At 46.3% G+C, this 18,825-nt stretch overlaps 1 protein-coding gene across 1 annotated transcript in view; it reads right to left on the bottom strand.

Annotated features, from left to right (window-relative positions):
- The window catches only part of plekhb1 (pleckstrin homology domain containing B1), an 85,273-nt gene that overhangs the window by 41,117 nt on the left and 25,331 nt on the right, over positions 1 to 18,825 (bottom strand). Inside the window, exon 4 of the mRNA XM_059646938.1 lies at positions 9,496 to 9,535. Coding sequence (XP_059502921.1) covers positions 9,496 to 9,535 — 40 coding nt within the window. The remainder of the gene's footprint in view (positions 1 to 9,495; positions 9,536 to 18,825) is intronic.

Below are 18,825 nucleotides of genomic sequence, written 5' to 3'. Positions count from 1 at the left end.
TTTAAAAATTGAAGTTGCATTTCAGCAATTACCAAGGTGATTTGACCCTAGCTTTAGCCTATGGAGAAGGGGGGTGGTGGTGGTTGATGGGCTTTTAGTCTAGAGACATTACCATGCACCACCATCTCCTTTGAATTTATTTTGAATTAAATAGGAGCTTCAGCCAGCAGCCTTTGGAGTTTGTATTATCATTAATCACTAGTGAGATATGGAATGACATAATGGTGCAACACATCTCATTCTCAGGTGGAAAATAGTGGCAATGATTTTCCGATGTGCACAGACACCTGCAGATTCCCCGTGGGAGTAGACTCTGAAGGAATTACCCAGGAAACCCATTGGGAAGTCCCCTATACCTGGTACCGTCTTAAAGCATCCATCAAAATCATAGAGTTTGGAAGGTTCTGATGAAGTTAACTAAGTAGTTACTCCGAAAATGCTATACTATTAAATGCATAGTACAATTCGTGATTGACTATTCAACCAACCACACACAGCTTACAAATCTCCAACAACACCTTCCCTAGACAACGTATACCACCCAGACTCTGAACTAATGTCCCCCAGGAGCTGTTACTCCACCCAGCTCTGGAGTTGTTGACACCAATCAACATTCTAAACATGACCCCGCCCCTCTGTGCTCCAGACATAATTCCCGTCCCTTCATGCACACAGATCTGATTTCCCCTCCCCTTGCTCTGGTACTAATCCCCACTTTCCCAACCATTGGACCTGACCAGCTCTCACTCTGGACCTGATCTCTCCATCTACCCGCAACCCGCTTTCTCCCACTACAGCCCACATTTTCACTACCCCGACTTAATATGCCTCACACACTCACCCTCTCTCCCTGGGACTTGGCCCCCATCACCCGCTCCACACTCTATATGACTCAGCTTACCATCTTCCCCAATGCCAGACCCAATCTGCTCTGTCACTGACCCATCTGCACCCTTTTCTCTCAGCATCCTAACCTCACGCTTACTTTATGTACTGACCATTTGACTGCAGTTGTCACAATTGCTGTCTGTGATTTTGGACCACTGCTTTCCTGAATATAGCAGCTGACTGTTGTGAAAAGAGGCTATGGTTTGCCTTACCCCACCATGAAAGGACTGTCGGAATGGGAAGTACTGTTCTGATTGAGTCATGATTGGAATCTGCTGACAGAAATGTAGAGTTCTCTCCTCTCCTTTTGCAAAAAATGGACTGACAATTTGCATAAGATTGCCACTACTCAGAAAATTTGGCCCTTTATGTTTTAAGATTTTTTAAAATGCAGAAGCAATGAGAAAAAAGGGAAAACTGAGAGGACAGGTGACTTCTCTGTTCTGTAGAAGTCAGAGCAACCAGTTAACATTGCAAAAATAAACTCTTGATAGCATATCTGTTCCGAAAGATGTGTCTAAATGCCAAAAGGAAAATGCAAGGAAAGGACAAAATTATGTTAATGATCAATCCAGCGTTAAAATTTTATCACCTGGGCTACTAGTTCTGGTTTTTCCGAAACTGTTAAACTTCATTGAGTTTTTGATTAAAGATGATGCGTAAATCTGGTGGTTTTCAGGTTTATATTAATTCACATGAATTCCTCAAGGAAACCACAAGTAGAGACATTGATTATTTTATGTTGGCTTTCAACGCTTTCATGTAAAGGTGACTTTTATTTAAGGGGTCTTCCTCTGCAATTATAAAGAAATCACTGGCACTTCACCCAAGACACCAGCCTTTATGAGCAATGACTAGAAGCACCCATTAGGCTACTTGACCTCATGAGCCAAATTCAAAGTTCCCTTTGACTGTACAAATACACATCAACTTTGGTTCCCTAAGGTGATGACGAGCAGATGTCTTGTCTGAGATATTAATAACTGCCAGTGCTGGAGTCAGAGACAACACAGCATGGAGCTGGATAAACACCGCAGGCCAAGCAGCATCAGAGGAGCAGGAAAGTTGATGTTTCGGGTCAGGACCCTTCTTCAGAAATGGGACAGATGGAAGGGAGTTCCAAAATAAATCGGGAGAAGGAGGGGTGGGGCTGGGGAAGGTAGGTGGGATAGTGATAGGTGAGTGCAGGTAGGTCGTGTTGGGGATTGGTCAGGTAGGAGCTGATAGGTGGGAGAGAAGGTGAATATGTTGTGTCAGGTCAAGGAGAGGGGGATTAGAGGGTGGGTTGGTCATGGGATGAGGCTGGCAGTGGGGCGATTTTGAAACCAGTAAAGTCCACATTGAGACCATTGGGTTGTAATTGTCTTGTCTGTTTGCCTTCTTTAGCAGAGGGGCTGTGTGGCTAATTATTCTTCCCTGTGGTTGCACTAAGATGTGAACAACAATCAGCAAAGAACAAGCGTAGCAAGACTTTCATTAGCTGCAAGACAAAGGTAATTTTGAGTTGGTATGATATAAAATGACCAAAGTGGCAGGCCTTCACATCCCGACTGGTTTTACTTTCGTGGACTTCAATGGAAACAAATCCAGAGACGTATAATGGGCACCAAGACTCAAAATTACCCTGAGACCTTTGGGCCAGAAAATAATTCGATGAGAACGACAGGGATAATTTCTAACAGGAAACGCAGAGGAGGAGGTCCCCAGCAGGTTCTGCCAAACGGAAACTGCAGGGCATGTTCTAAATGAGATTGATGGGTTAATCCGACCCCTGCCTGTATTGGGTTGGAAAATCATCTGAGAGTGGATGGCATGTATGTCTGACATTGTAGGGAGGTTTTGGGTGCTGGTGGGGGTGGGGTTTGAGGTTTTTTCTGTGTTGGCATTGTTCTGGTAAAGCAAGACTTCTCCTCGGACTCTCAAGTTGCACAGAAATGGGATTCAGATCATAAATCTATCACTTGGGGTTAGTGGAGGACAGGGGGCCATCAAATTTCTCCCTTTAACTCTGAGCTACTCCACATGTTTCTCCCTATCCTTGTGACTGTAATAAACTACCTTTGAGTAAATGAGGAACGATCATGTGATCTCTAACTTTGGCACGTTGAGCCAGATTTCAACAGTGTTGGGAAGACTCTGTGAACCCTCATAAACAATAGGTGGGATCTGGATTCACAAGTTACATCACCACTTCTGATAAAGGCACAGTTGCCAGAAGAGGTAAAAGGGCAGGGTATGAATCGTATAGGAGGGAAACCCACATTCCGCAGGGCCATTTGAGCCAACTACGAGTTCAAACATTTTTGGCTGTTCTAAGATTCTTAACCTACAATCTGGAAATCATAATTTGATGCAATGGCCAAAAGCACACTTGAAGGGCAGATGAAGTCTGGATAACTGTCATGATCCACTGTTCTTTTATCTTTAAAACGAAAACAGAATCACCAAGTTAGAATTTGGGCTGCATTGTTTAGTAGCCATAGATTAGAAAAGAAAAACAGCATCTGGTTGGACAGTTTCAATAGAGCTCTGTTACATTTTCCCAAGCAATAATATTATATTATTTTGAATAGTGGGCTGAATTTCAAAAGTCATCATTATCTCAGTAGTGAGGTTATAAGTTCGTGGTTTGATTAATAACTTAGAGAAGCTTTTTTTTCTATTCATTTTGTGGGATGTGGGTGTTGCTGGCTGGCCAGCATTTCTTGTCCATTCTTCATTGCCCTTGAGAAGGTGGTGGTGAGCTGCCTTCTTGAACCACTGCAGTCCCCCTGCTGTGGGTTGACCCACAACACTGTTAGGGAGGGAATTCCAGGATTTTGACCAAGTGACAGTGAAGGAGCGGTGATATATTTCCAAGTCGGAATGGTGGGTGACTTGGAGGGAAACTTGGAGGTGGTGGTGTTCCCATATGTCAGCTGCCCTAGTCCTTTTAGATGGGAGTGGTTGTGGGTTTGGAAAGTGCTGTCTGAGGATCTTTGATGAATTTCTGCAGTGCATCTTGTAGATAGTACACACTGCTGCTCCTGAGCACTGGTGGTGGAGGGAGTGAATGTTTGTGGATGTAGTGCCAATCAAGTGGGTTGCTTTGTCTGAGATGATGTTAAGCTTCTTGAGTGTTGTTGGGGCTGCACTCATCCAGGCAAGTGGGGAGTATTCCATCACACTCCTGACTTGTGCCTTGCAGATGGTGGTCGGGCTTTGAGGAGTCAGGAGATGAGCTACTCACCACAGTATTCCCAGCTTCTGACCTGCTCTCGTAGTCACCGTGTTAATGTGTGAGTCCAGTTGAGTTTCTAGTCAATGGTAACCCCAGGATGTTGATAATGGGGGATTCAGTGATGGTAACACCATTGAATGTCAAGGGACGTTCATTAGATTGTCTCTTATTGATGACGGTCAGAGCCTGGCATTTGTGTGGCGCAAATGTCACTTGCCACTTGTCAGCCCAAGCCTGGATATTATCCAGATCTTGTTGCAGATACTGGGCTGCTTCAGTAGCTGAGGAGTCACAAATAGTGCTCAGCATTGTGTAATCATCAGCGAGCATCCCCAATTCTGACCTTATGATGGAGGGAAGGTCATTGATGAAGCAGCTGAAGATTTTTGGGCCTAGGACACTACCCTGAGGAAATCCTGCAGAGATGTTCTGGAGCTGAGATGATTGACCTCCAACAACCACAACCATTTTCCTATGTGTCAGGTGTGACTCCAACCACTGGAGTGTTTGTCCTCTGATACCCATTGATTCCAGTTTCACTAGGGCTCCTTGATGCCACACTTGGTCGAAAGCAGCCTTGATGTCAGGGGCTGTCACTCTCACCTCGCCTCTGGAATTCAGTTCTTTTGTCCATGTTTGAACCCAAAGCTTTAATGAGGTCAGGAGCTGAGAGGCCCTGGTGGAACCCAAACTGGGCATCACTGAGCAGGTTATTTCTGAGCAGGTGCTGCTTGATCGCACTGTTGATGACACCTTCCATCACTTTACTGATGATCAAGAGGAGACTGATGGGGTTGAACTGACAGTTTGGATTTGTCCTGCTTTTTGTGTACAGCACATATTTGGGCAATTTTCCACATTGCTGGGTAGATACCAGCGTTGTAACTGTACTGGAACAGCTTGGCTAAGTGGCGGGGGGGCAAGGTTTGGAGCACAAACCTTCAGTATAATTGCCAGAATGTTGTCAGGGCCAGTAGCCTTTGCTGTATCCAGTGCCTCCAACCATTCCTTGATATCTCATGGAGTGAATTGAATTGGCTGAAGACTGGTATCTGTAATGTGGGGACCACTGGAGGAGGCTGAGATGGATCATCCACTTGGCACTTCTGGATGAAGATTGCTGTGAATGCTTCAGCACCATCTTTTGCAGTGATCTGCTGGGCTCTTCCATCATTGGGGATGGAGATATTTGTGGAGCCTCGTCCTCCAGTGAGTTGTTTAATTTTCCACCACCGTTCATGACTGGATGTAGCAGGACTGCAGAGCTTAGATCTGATCCATTGGTTGTGGGATCACTTAGCTCTGACCATCCCTTGCTGCTTTCGCTGTTTGGCGTGCAAGTAGTCCTGTTTGGTGGCTTCACCAGGTTGATACCTCACCTTCAGGCATGTCTGGTGCAGCTCCTGACATGACCTCTTGTACTCTTCATTGAACCAGGGTTGATCCCCTGGCTTGATGATAATGGTTGATTAAGGTAATTGCTGGGCCATGAGGTTACAGATTGTGCTGGAGTACAATTCTGCTGCTGTGGATTGCCCTCAGCACCTCATGGATGCCCAGTCTTGAGGTGTTAAATCTGTGCAAAGTCTGTCCCATTTAGCATGGTGGCAGCACCACACAACACGATGGAGGTTGTTCTCAATGTAAAGGCAGGACTTCGTCTCCACAAGGACTGTGCAAAGGTCACGCTTACCGATACTGTCATGGACAGGTGCGACTGCAGCTGGCAGATTATCAGGGATGAGATCAGCTATGTTTTTCCCTCTTGTTGGTTCCCTCACTACCTGCCACAGACCCAGTCCAGCAGTTATGTCCTTAAGTACCCGACGAGCTTGATCTGTAGCGCTGCTGCCGAGCCACTCTTGGAGGTGGAAATTGAAATCCCCTACTCAGAGTACATTTTGTGTCCTTGCCATCCTCAGTGCTTCCTCTAAGTGTTGTTCAACATTGAGGAGTACTGATTCATCAGCTGAGGGAGGACAGTATGTTGTAATCAGCAGCAGGTTTCCTTGCCCACATTTAACCTGAAACTATGAGACTTCATGGAGTCTGGAATTAATGTTGAGGACTCCTGGAGCAACTCCCTCCCAACTGTACACCACTGTGCAGCCCCCTCTGCTGGGTCTGTCCTACCAGTGAGACAGGACATTCCAGAGATGGTGATGGTGGTGTCTGGGACATTGTTTGTACGGTATGATTCTGTGAGGATGACTATGTCAGGCTGTTGCTTGACTAGTCTGTGTGACAGCTCTCCCAATTTAGGCACTAGCCCCTAGATGTTCGCGAGGAAGACTTTGCATGGTCGACTGGGCTGTTTCTGCCATCGTCCTTTCCGGTGCCTGGATCGATACCAAGTGATCCATCCAGTAAAGGATTTGTTGATATTGATATGGTGCCTGGCTAGAAATTTGCTTGTTTTTAAAAGGGATTTAACCATTTGAGGAGATTTAAAAGCTTTGGATAGGTTTTATGCATTGAAGCCATTTTTGTCAACTGCTCCATAAATGTTTCATAACATATCTGAAAAATATCTAAATGGATTGATGGGTGGGCTCTTGTTGCAAAGTGGTGGTATTCGAACTCCAGTTCAAGTCCCACTTGGTTCAGAAATGCCATAACACATCTGAACATCATGCTTACAAATGTCTATGTTGACTGATAGGCACAGCGTAATATTTTATGGTGTGAAATCTTGGGAAGTACAGACAATTAGTTCCAATGGTTAAGAGCATAGTGCTTAATAATGCTGATTGCACGGGTTCAATCACAGTCCTGGCTGAAGTGGTTCTTGGGGGATGCCTCCTCAATTTGCTCAAATGTGATATTTTGGCACAAATGATTGAGAGAGAGAGAGAGAGAGAGAGAGAGAGAACATCCCATTTTCGTTTTACACTTGCATCACTTTTTTGCATAAGCTGCAAAACAGCAGATATGACCAGTTTGGAGACACAAAAATATGGAGCAGACAGTGAGACAGGAAGATGAACAATCCAATCTATCCCACAATTCAGAAGGTGATGTAAAACAAGGTACACACATTTCAAAATTGCAGGCTGACCTGAAACATATAATCTAAGATAACAATAATGTACTTTTAACTTTAAAAAAAATGACCCAGCAGCTGTCTATGAGTATGAAAAATTAGCTGCTAGTAAGCAAAACTGCGTGTATAAGACACAAAGAAGTTCTTCATTTATAACTTCAGTTCAATCCACAGAAATGGGAAATCAGCAGTAGAATTCGGAATAATAAAATGTGAGGCTGGATGAACACAGCAGGCCAAGCAGCATCTCAGGAGCACAAAAGCTGACGTTTCGGCCTAGACCCTTCATCAGAGAGGGGGATGGGGAGAGGGAACTGGAATAAATAGGGACAGAGGGGGAGGCGGACCGAAGATGGAGAGTAAAGAAGATAGGTGGAGAGAGTATAGGTAGGGAGGTAGGGAGGGGATAGGTCAGTCCAGGGAAGACAGACAGGTCAAGGAGGTGGGATGAGGTTAGTAGGTAGATAGGGGTGCGGCGTGGGGTGGGAGGAAGGGATGGGTGAGAGGAAGAACCGGTTAGGGAGGCAGAGACAGGTTGGACTGGTTTTGGGATGCAGTGGGTGGAGGCAAAGAGCTGGGCTGGTTGTGTGGTGCAGTGGGGGGAGGGGATGAACTGGGCTGGTTTAGGGATGCAGTAGGGGAAGGGGAGATTTTGAAACTGGTGAAGTCCACATTGATACCATTAGGCTGCAGGGTTCCCAGGCGGAATATGAGTTGCTGTTCCTGCAACCTTCGGGTGGCATCATTCTGGCACTGCAGGAGGCCCATGATGGACATGTCATTTAAAGAATGGGAGGGGGAGTGGAAATGGTTTGCGACTGGGAGGTGCAGTTGTTTGTTGTGAACTGAGTGGAGGTGTTCTGCAAAGCGGTCTCCAAGCCTCTGTTTGGTTTCCCCAATGTAGAGGAAGCCACACCGGGTACAGTAGATGCAGTATACCACATTGGCAGATGCGCAGGTGAACCTCTGCTTAATGTGGAATGTCATCTTGGGGCCTGGGATAGGGGTGAGGGAGGAGGTGTGGGGGCAAATGTAGCATTTCCTGCGGTTGCAGGGGAAGGTGCTGGGTGTGGTGGGGTTGGAGGGCAGTGTGGAGCGAACAAGGGAGTGACGGAGAGAGTGGTCTCTCAGGAAAGCAGACAGGGGTGGGGATTGAAAAATGTCTTGGATGGTGGGGTTGGATTGTAAATGGCGGAAGTGTCGGAGGATGATGCGTTGTATCTGGAGGTTGGTAGGGTGGTGTGTGAGAACAAGGGGGATCCTCTTTGGGCGGTTGCGGCGGGGGCGGGGTGTGAGGGATGTGTTGCGAGACCGCTTTGCAGAACACCTCCGCTCAGTTCGCAACAAACAACTGCACCTCCCAGTCGCAAACCATTTCCACTCCCCTTCCCATTCTTTAGATGACATGTCCATCATGGGCCTCCTGCACTGCCACAATGATGCCACCCGAAGGTTGCAGGAACAGCAACTCATATTCCGCCTGGGAACCCTGCAGCCTAATGGCATCAATATGAACTTCACCAGTTTCAAAATCTCCCCTTCCCCTACTGCATCCCTAAACCAGCCCAGTTCGTCCCCTCCCCCGACTGCACCACACAACCAGCCCAGCTCTTCCCCCCCACCCACTGCATCCCAAAACCAGTTCAACCTGTCTCTGCCTCCCTAACCGGTTCTTCCTCTCACCCATCCCTTCCTCCCACCCCAAGCCGCACCCCCATCTACCTACTAACCTCATCCCACCTCCTTGACCTGTCCGTCTTCCCTGGACTGGCCTATCCGCTCCCTACCTCCCCACCTATACTCTCTCCACCAATCTTCTTTACTCTCCATCTTTGGTCCGCCTCCCCCTCTGTCCCTATTTATTTCACTTCCCTCTCCCCATCCCCCTCTCTGATGAAGGGTCTAGGCCGAAACGTCAGCTTTTGTGCTCCTGAGATGCTGCTTGGCCTGCTGTGTTCATCCAGCCTCACATTTTATTATCTTGGAATTCTCCAGCATCTGCAGTTCCCATTATCTCTCCAGTAGAATTCAGAACTTGGTTTGTGCATCAAACACTACAAGAAAACCCACTAGCTGCAACCAATATCATGAGGGGCTATTCCTATCAAAAAAATGACTGCATGCTGAAATGTAAGTTATTAAAAAACACCCAGCTTCAACCACTGTGAGCCATATTCTGCTGTTTGCCTTCCTGATCAGGTGATCCAAATTTGAATTCACTTACCAATGAACATTTTCATTTGCCTCTGTTTGACTAATGAATAAGACTCAGTGCACTCTGGAAATGAAAACTTTGGAAAATAACAAATTAGGTTTCTTCTTAAAAACAAACAAATATTCTTACCAGGTTGCATTTAGTTTCCAGGAATGCCAGTTTCCATGCCCTGCCAAACACAAGAACAAATTAGGCTTTGAAAATTGTTTAACTGATTTAGATGTGGGTTTTTTCCACATTTTAACAAAAAGTATGCGCAATTTCTGAAGATTTTATATTGAAATTTTCAGTCTACTGGTTATAACTGCAAAAGAGTAATCTTGAGTCTGTTAAATGATAGCCTCAAATAACATTATCACACACACATACACATACACACAAAAACTTTGGTACTGTTTTCAAGCCATTCATTCACTACATTGAGCAATGTGTCCACTTTTGAAAGGGATGACATCTGGTAATTGTGATCCTGGTGGGGGCGGGGGTGTGGTAATGTCAGTTCAATAGCCCCAAGGCGTGGCAACTAACAGTTAAAGGTCAAAATCAACATCTAAGACAATGGCTCACAGGGGCAGTACAGTCGCTAGCACTGTTGCCTCACAGCACCAAGGACCTGGGTTCAATTTCACCCTTCCGTGACTGTGGGATTTGCATGTTCTCCCTGTATCTGTCTGGGTTTCCTCCCACAGTCCAAAGGTATGCAGGTTAGGTAGACTGGCTAGGGGAATTCCAAGATAATAAAATGTGAGGCTGGATGAACACAGCAGGCCAAGCAGCATCTCAGGAGCACAAAAGCTGACGTTTCGGGCCTAGACCCTTCATCAGAGAGGGGTTTGGGGTGAGGGTTCTGGAATAAATAGAGAGAGGGGGAGGCGGACCGAAGATGGAGAGTAAAGAAGATAGGTGGAGAGAGTATAGGTGGGGAGGTAGGGAGGGGATAGGTCAGTCCAGGGAAGACGGACAGGTCAAGGAGGTGGGATGAGGTTAGTAGGTAGCTGGGGGTGCGGCTTGGGGTGGGAGGAAGGGATGGGTGAGAGGAAGAACCGGTTAGGGAGGCAGAGACAGGTTGAACTGGTTTTGGGATGCAGTGGGTGGAGGGGAAGAGCTGGGCTGGTTGTGTGGTACAGTGGGGGGAGGAGACGAACTGGGCTGGTTTAGGGATGCAGTAGGGGAAGGGGAGATTTTGAAACTGGTGAAGTCCACATTGATACCATATGGCTGCAGGGTTCCCAGGCGGAATATGAGTTGCTGTTCCTGCAACCTTCGGGTGGCATCATTGTGGCAGTGCAGGAGGCCCATGATGGACATGTCATCTAGAGAATGGGAGGGGGAGTGGAAATGGTTTGCGACTGGGAGGTGCAGTTGTTTGTTGCGAACTGAGCGGAGACGTTCTGCAAAGCGGTCCCCAAGCCTCCGCTTGGTTTCCCCAATGTAGAGGAAGCCGCACCGGGTACAGTGGATGCAGTATACCACATTGGCAGGTGTGCAGGTGAACCTCTGCTTAATGTGGAATGTCATCTTGGGGCCTGGGATAGGGGTGAGGGAGGAGGTGTGGGGACAAGTGTAGCATTTCCTGCGGTTGCAGGGGAAGGTGCCGGGTGTGGTGGGGTTGGAGGGCAGTGTGGAGCGAACAAGGGAGTGACGGAGAGAGTGGTCTCTCTGGAAAGCAGACAGGGGAGGGGATGGAAAAATGTCTTGGGTGGTGGGGTCGGATTGTAAATGGCGGAAGTGTCGGAGGATGATGCGTTGTATCCGGAGGTTGGTAGGGTGGTGTGTGAGAACGAGGGGGATCCTCTTAGGGCGGTTGAGGCGGGGGCGGGGTGTGAGGGATGTGTTGCGGGAAATACGGGAGACGCGGTCAAGGGCGTTCTCGATCACTGTGGGGGGAAAGTTGCGGTCCTTAAAGAACTTGGACATCTGGGATGTGCGGGAGTGGAATGTCTTATCGTGGGAGTCTGCCAATGTGGTATACTGCATCCACTGTACCCGGTGCGACTTCCTCTACATTGGGGAAACCAAGCGGAGGCTTGGGGACCGCTTTGCAGAACACCTCCGCTCAGTTCGCAACAAACAACTGCACCTCCCAGTCGCAAACCATTTCCACTCCCCCTCCCATTCTCTAGATGACATGTCCATCATGGGCCTCCTGCACTGCCACAATGATGCCACCCGAAGGTTGCAGGAACAGCAACTCATATTCCGTCTGGGAACCCTGCAGCCATATGGTATCAATGTGGACTTCACCAGTTTCAAAATCTCCCCTTCCCCTACTGCATCCCTAAACCAGCCTAGTTCGTCCCCTCCCCCCACTGTACCACACAACCAGCCCAGCTCTTCCCCCCCGCCCACTGCATCCCAAAACCAGTCCAACCTGTCTCTGCCTCCCTAACCGGCTCTTCCTCTCACCCATCCCTTCCTCCCACCCCAAGCCGCACCCCCAGCTACCTACTAACCTCATCCCACCTCTTTGACCTATCCGTCTTCCCTGGACTGTCCTATCCCCTCCCTACCTCCCCACCTATACTCTCTCCACCTATCTTCTTTACTCTCCATCTTCGGTCCGCCTCCCCCTCTGTCCCTATTTATTCCAGTTCCCTCTCCCCATCCCCCTCTCTGATGAAGGGTCTAGGCCCGAAACGTCAGCTTTTGTGCTCCTGAGATGCTGCTTGGCCTGCTGTGTTCATCCAGCCTCACATTTTATTATCTTGGAATTCTCCAGCATCTGCAGTTCCCATCATCTCTGGCTAGGGGAATTGCAGGGTTATAGGGTAAGGCAATGGGTCTAGGTAGAATGCTCTTCAGGGGGTCCATGTGGACCAGTGGGCTGAATGACCTGTTTCAATTCTGTAGGGATTCTAAGAAAGGCAGAGTGATGCTGCTGATTGATTTTTTAATAACCAGATGGTGAACATTGCTGGCTGACCAGCATTTATTGCCCATCTCTAATGGCTCTCAAGAAAGCCTTAGTGAGCTGCCTTCTTGAATTGTTGCTGTGAAGTTGGATGAGTACAGGAAGGTTAGGGGAGATGTTGCAGAATTTCTATTCACTTGTCATATGTAAAATGTAGAAAGCCAGCCTGAATGAAATGAAACTATGGAATGCCTTCTAAACCACTTTTCAATAAGATCCTTCCCTGGCTGAGGAGCTAGTATTAAGTTTGTATCACCAGAGATTGCAGAGGGGGTAATGACCTTGGAGATCAAGCTTGGATATGTTATTTTTCAGTCTACCATATAAAAGGTAGTTAATGCATAATTAACTTACATCACTGATGGAGTACACCATGTAACTGAATAGAACATGAAAGTGATTTAATTGGATTTAATTCCCAGTTGGTTTTCCGTCACCACTACAAATTACCTATTGCTGTTACGGCACGACTGAAATTCGGGAATCAATGTCACAGAATTGAAACAGCACAAAAGGAGGCCTTTCCACTCCGTAGTGTTTGTGCCAGTTCTCTAAAGGAGCTAATAAAGGGTGAAGGGTCTAGGCCCGAAACGCCAGCTTTTGTGCTCCTGAGATGCTGCTGGGCCTGCTGTGTTCATCCAGCCTCACATTTTATTATCTTGGATTCTCCAGCATCTGCAGTTCCCATTATCTCTAAATGAGCTATTCACTTATTATTACTCTCCTTCCTTTCCATGTAAACCTACACATTCTTCCATTTCAGATAACAGTCTAGTTTACTTTTCAATGATTCTATTGAACCTCCTTCCACCGTACTCTCAGGCAGTATATTCCAGAGTATAACTAAAAGCCTCTGTCTCTTCCAGAAATTTATTCTATTCAGCAGAGCGTCACACAAACTCATTATCCCAGTTTGGACTCATTGACACTGGTAGTGAGAATTCCTTGATCACAATATTATGAATAATCCTTTCCATTTCCATTCTTTTTCTCCAGGCTCAGTTCACTGTGAAAGTTGGGAAATCTGTAAAAGGAGCATAATGGGACTTAATCCACTTTTTATTTCCCTCTCTATCTTGAAAATGAATAGTCCTTCGGCAGTAAACCAACAAATACTGGATTGTGCGGTTATTTTAAACACCGTGAGACAAAGTATGAAAATTACACAACAGAGGTTTCCAGTCTACGGCTCAACTTCCACCTCCAGCTTCTAGAAATTTCTGTTGGACTAGCAAAGTTGTCGGCAAAATAAATAATCAATGAGAATTTTATTGAGACCCTATTGAAACATTTGGTGGCTAATGATAAGGGAGCTGGAACAGATGATGTCCTGATATTGGGTTTGACCATTTATCAGGTCTCCTGGGCAGCAACCTGAAGTAGTGTAAGGTACTTTTCATCTATACATGGGGTTCCTATTTTCGACCCCAGGCTCAACAGCAAACAGTAGAGCAGAAGCTGAGCCTACAAAAACAAAGTTACTGGAAAAGTTCAGCAGGTCTAGCAGCATCGGTGAAGTAAAAAACAGAGTTAATGTTTCGGGTCCAAAGCTGAGCCTACTTCACTTCCAATTGTTGGACACTAAATGTTCTTTTAAACAATTTTGAGAATTATTTGTGTAAGGAGGCTGCGCAGCAGAAGCAGAACATCCTCAGCTAAATGGTACCACTCAATGGTTCTTCCACTTATTATTGAAATACTCCTCATTCCTCCTGGGATGTGCCTTTGGGCAATTCCAGCAAGTTGAGTGGCGCTATATTTGTTTTCTTAAAATGGGACAGCTTCCTGTGGAGTTACATCAGGCACTGGCAGCTTACCTAAATGATAATGAGGACCAAACATAGTCCTAAATCTGTAGAATCACAGAATGATTACAGCCACAGAAGCGGGGTTAATTGGGCCCTTGTGTCAGCTCTCTGCAAGAGCAACTCACCCCAGCTCACCTTCCTACATTGTAGTTCTGCAGTGTGGCCTTTTCAGATAATTATCCAATTCTCCTTGGAAGGCCCCAAACACATCCACCTCCACCAGATTGCATCTACCTCTACCTCCAATGTTAAAATGCAGGTCCCAATCACTTGCTGCATTATAAAGTTTTTCCTCATGTCATTGTTGTCTTTTTTGCCATCCCACATGTCAAAATGAAATTTCCACCAAATTATTTGTGCATATAAATTATGTTCTGCACATTAGTTTACACAGATATCTTATTTACAGTTCAGAATACCGCAGTGAAAGGAAGTGGTAGAGAACTATTCATTTATTTGTCCAACAACTGAGTTCTACTGCCATCCAAAATATGGAAATAGACATTCCCTGGCTTAGCAGAGAGCTGCGGTATCTCAGACTCTGTTGCTTCTTGTAGGAGCCCAGCAGTTCCTTGTTGGTGGGAGACTGATCAAATTCACTACATAATGCCTTTATCGAAGCAAACACATAGCCAATTGAGGTAAAAAAAATTCTCTTTCTTAATATTTTTCTTACTTCATATTGAGATCATTTTTAATCTGGAATTTAAAGTTGTAATCAAATCTTGTGAATTTTCGCTCTGAATTGTTGATATCTTTAGGGTCCCCTGAGCTGAATATTATAATATTGTTGGTTAACAGGCAGATGGCCATAAAATTGAGTGCTATGCCAAGAGCATCATTCCCAGCACCCGCTGTCCGTACTTACGCTAGCCACAGTTTTAGAAGCAATGTCAGAGATACTGGGAAACAAACCCACCTATGGGCCTAATGAGTGCCTCAAATGGCCAATTAATGACAGTAGGAGGTTAGTGGTGAGTTTTCAGTTGGTCAGGTTTCACTGGATAGGCTGGCGAGGACCAGTCAATCAGAGAGACGCCCGCTTAAGTGGTCCCTATATTTTCCTTTCTGCACATTTTATCTGTCTGGCTCCCTCCCCACTTCCTGCCCTTCCTTTGCTGGGGCATGCCAGTCTGGCCCCTGACACTGGCTCCATCGTGCCATGTTTCCCTACAGGACTGCAGCAAAGTCAACATTAGCCAATGTTTCCCTGCCAATGCTGGGACAGGTCAGAACTGAAAGCCACTTGATTAGCCAGCAGTTCCTGGAGATGAGGGCTGGTTAATGATTAAGGCAGAAGATGCCCCTCAAGCCAATTTATGCCATTTAATGCTGTGAAGTAGGCCTGCAAATTCAAGGACTCCTCGAGGGGGGGAAAGTCCCACCAATGATGCTGAGAATTTTCTGACTTGCTCCAATATTTATCTGCTGGACTAGCAACAGCTCTAAAAGTTTTCAAATTATCTGAAAGAAGTGCCTGGAGGAACATGGAGAGGGAAGTGTTTCCTTCCTGCTGGGAATAAGCATTGGCAAGAAAGGAATGAATACTATGGAGAATTTTTTTTAAAAAAATCAGAATCTACACTTCAAGAAAGATTTTTGCAACTTGCCTCTCAAGACTTAAATGGCAACTTCAGAATCTTACCATTGAGCAATGACTACCTTATTTCCATGTATATGTATCTTCATAAAGCCTCAACTCACATTGCTGATGCATCAAGTTGATAGGCTTGTAAAGAATGTGTATGGTGTGTCGGCTTTCACTGGCAGGGGAATTGAGTTTAAGAGCCGTGAGGTTATGCTGCAGCCCTATAAAATTCTGGGTGGACCACACTTGGAATATTGTGTTCAGTTCTGGTCACCTCATTACAGGAAGAATATGGAAGCTTTAGAGAGTGTGCAGAGGAGATTTACCAGGATGTTGCCTGGACTGGAGGGCAGGTCCTATGAGGAAAGGTTGAGGGAGCTAGGCCTTTTTTTAATTGGAACAAAGAAGGATGGGAGGTGATGATAGAGATTTACAAGATGATGAGAGGCATAGATAGAGTGGATAGGCAGAGACTTTTTCCCAGGGTGGAAATGACTAATATGAGAGGGCATAATTTTGAGGTGATTGGAGGAAGGTATAAGGGAGATGTCAGAGGTAGGTTCTTTACACAGAGAGTGGTGGGCGTATGGAATGCGCTGCCGGCAGTTGTAGTGGAGCCAGATACTTTAGAGGCTTTTAAGCGACTCTTGGATAGGCACATAGAGGATAGTAAAAAGTCGAGTATGCAGGTTAGATTGATCTTAGTAGGATTATAGGTCGGCACAACATTGTGGGCTGAAGGGCCTGCACTGTGCTGTACTGTTCTATGTTCTACTTTCTATGAGTGGGCTCTATAGAAATGGCAAAGGCTGAAAGATTAGGATTCACAGGGACAGCAAAACATAAATGAACATGGTGGATGGGCGTAATTCTTGAATCACAGACAAAGCCTGCAAACAGCTCACATGGAAACAAAGTTGGAAACTTTGCCAATTGCGATTGCAAGTCAACTGCATAATAACTACACAAAGTGGCTGACTGCACAGCAGAGTAGGTGGAGAGAACAGATACTTACAAAGTGAAGGGTTAATTACAATGACGTTTCACCTGTGTCACTTATGTGCCTCTCACTTTGGCTAACTGTAGTCCTGAATTTCACACCTGGTGTAGATGGAGCCAGCTGTGGTTGGCCCTATTGCCTTCAAAGACTTGGACACCTGTCCCTTGGTTTCTTTGGACCTACAGGGGTCCAGATCCACTGGGAGTCTCCTCTCCAGAGCCAGGTTCACAATCCTCGACTGGAACTGCTGCAGATTTGGAACCACAGGCAGGTGGCAGCCAAAGGGGGAGAGCATTCCTGTCCTAAGAAGCAGCCTATAGGGGCCATGTGTGTTACTCCTCATCTCCCTGTCGCCCTGAAAGGAAGGGTCACCTAGAGTGAGGTCAAGGTCCCGCAACGTCCTTTCATCTTGCCATTGATCCTGAACCTCTATGGCGGGAGCAATGGAGTGTAGATCTGTGCACACATCCAGCAGGCACCCAAACTGCTGGGCTTGATTCCAGATGTACGGAGCCAGCACGTTATTTAACACATTGCTGGATTCCTCTATCCTTCAATCCAGTTTACTGAGTGCCGATGACCAAATCCGCTTGTTCTTTTGATAAAGTAATAAATGGCCAAGAATATGGGATCATCTTCTGCCTGGAGCTGAGAAGCTGCCTGGTCTCTGGCAGTCCTCAGTGATACCAGCCATTTCACCCTCAACCAGAAGCATGTCAATGATATGCTCACCAGAGGATTCTCCTGAGTTTAATTGAGCAAGAGTATCCACTAAGATGAAAGCCTGAGCTGGTAGAAGGTACAGGGGAAAGTTTTGACAGTGCATCCTCTGGGCTGCTTCCTCCTCAGAATTGGTCTTAAAACTGAAATTCTCCAACTGGCCTTTATGTGGAGATTTACTTGGTGCCTGCATAAAAGAGAGGCAATCCATTGTCTTAGAATGATAAAAGCTGGTGCAGGTTAACAATGTGTTAGCACTGGTGATATTAGGATAGTAGTGCAGCACAGCACAATAATATTTACTATGCCGGTTGGACAATGTGGTCTCTGTGTCCACACACTGGCAATCAATCTCTTCTCTGGTCAAATCCAGTTTTTCTCCTCTTTAGGAATGAGGAATCTGCTGTCTATTACTCCCACTAAAGGTCTTCGACTTATTTGCTTGGTTGTGAAACAGTATTTCCCACATTGAGATAAAGGGAAGGATTGATTGAGTAGGATGGAAATGTTTGGAAGAGCAGTTGGAGAAGGGGTGGTGGTGAGATATCCTCAGTGAGTGTGCAGGAAGAACAGAAGACAGGAAGGATTAGTAGTTTGGAAGAATGAGGCAGGTGAGAACTGTTGAGTGGAAATGATGTATGCAACATTGAGGGCTGTAGTCCATGAGCTTAGTGTGAGGCATGTGCAGTAGCAGAGTTAAAGTCAGTGGTGGATATGTGAGTGGGAGGTAGTAGAGAGAAAATTGTGGCACTTACTGTGGTGATGTGCAGGAGACCAAGCACAGACTCAGGGAATTCTCATGGAACATCTGTGCTCTGTACACTATAATCAGCAATACCTTCTGGTTGCCAAGCACTTTACCTCCCTCTCCCCCTCCGTTAGTGACATATACGTCCTAGGCATCCTCCAGTGTCACAATGACACCACACACAAACTGGAGGAACAGTACCTCATATTCCACCTCGGGAGCCTCCAGCCCGATGGCCTGAACATAGAATTTACCAGTTTCAAAACTCCCCACCCCTGGCCTCATCCTATGTCCAACCCTTCCTCATATCCCCCACCTCCTTGACCTAATACAACCTGTCCATCTTCCTCCCCACCTGTCCGCCCCACCGTTCCTGCACTGCTGGGCATCCTGCATTACCCAGGATATACACTGACCTTGCAATCTGGATCCAGACTCGTTTATGCTGGTGGTGTGGCCTCCATTGGAAGAAGGGCTACCCTTCTTTCCATCACCCCATTCACCATGACCTCCAGATCCCTGCCTACGAAGCAGAAAGCAAGCTTTCTTTTCCTTGAGGTCATGTCCTTTGTATTACCCCTTGAGCATCATGGTGTGAGGGGAAGATCCTAATTGTGTCTGACGTGTGACTGAGCTTTGAATATGACACCATTGTGATTTCTGGGCCTTCCCAACAGTGGCAAG

Source organism: Stegostoma tigrinum, chromosome 6 (genome assembly GCF_030684315.1).
Source record: "Stegostoma tigrinum isolate sSteTig4 chromosome 6, sSteTig4.hap1, whole genome shotgun sequence".
NCBI lineage: Eukaryota > Metazoa > Chordata > Chondrichthyes > Orectolobiformes > Stegostomatidae > Stegostoma > Stegostoma tigrinum.
This window is presented reverse-complemented; position numbering and strand designations above follow the sequence as displayed.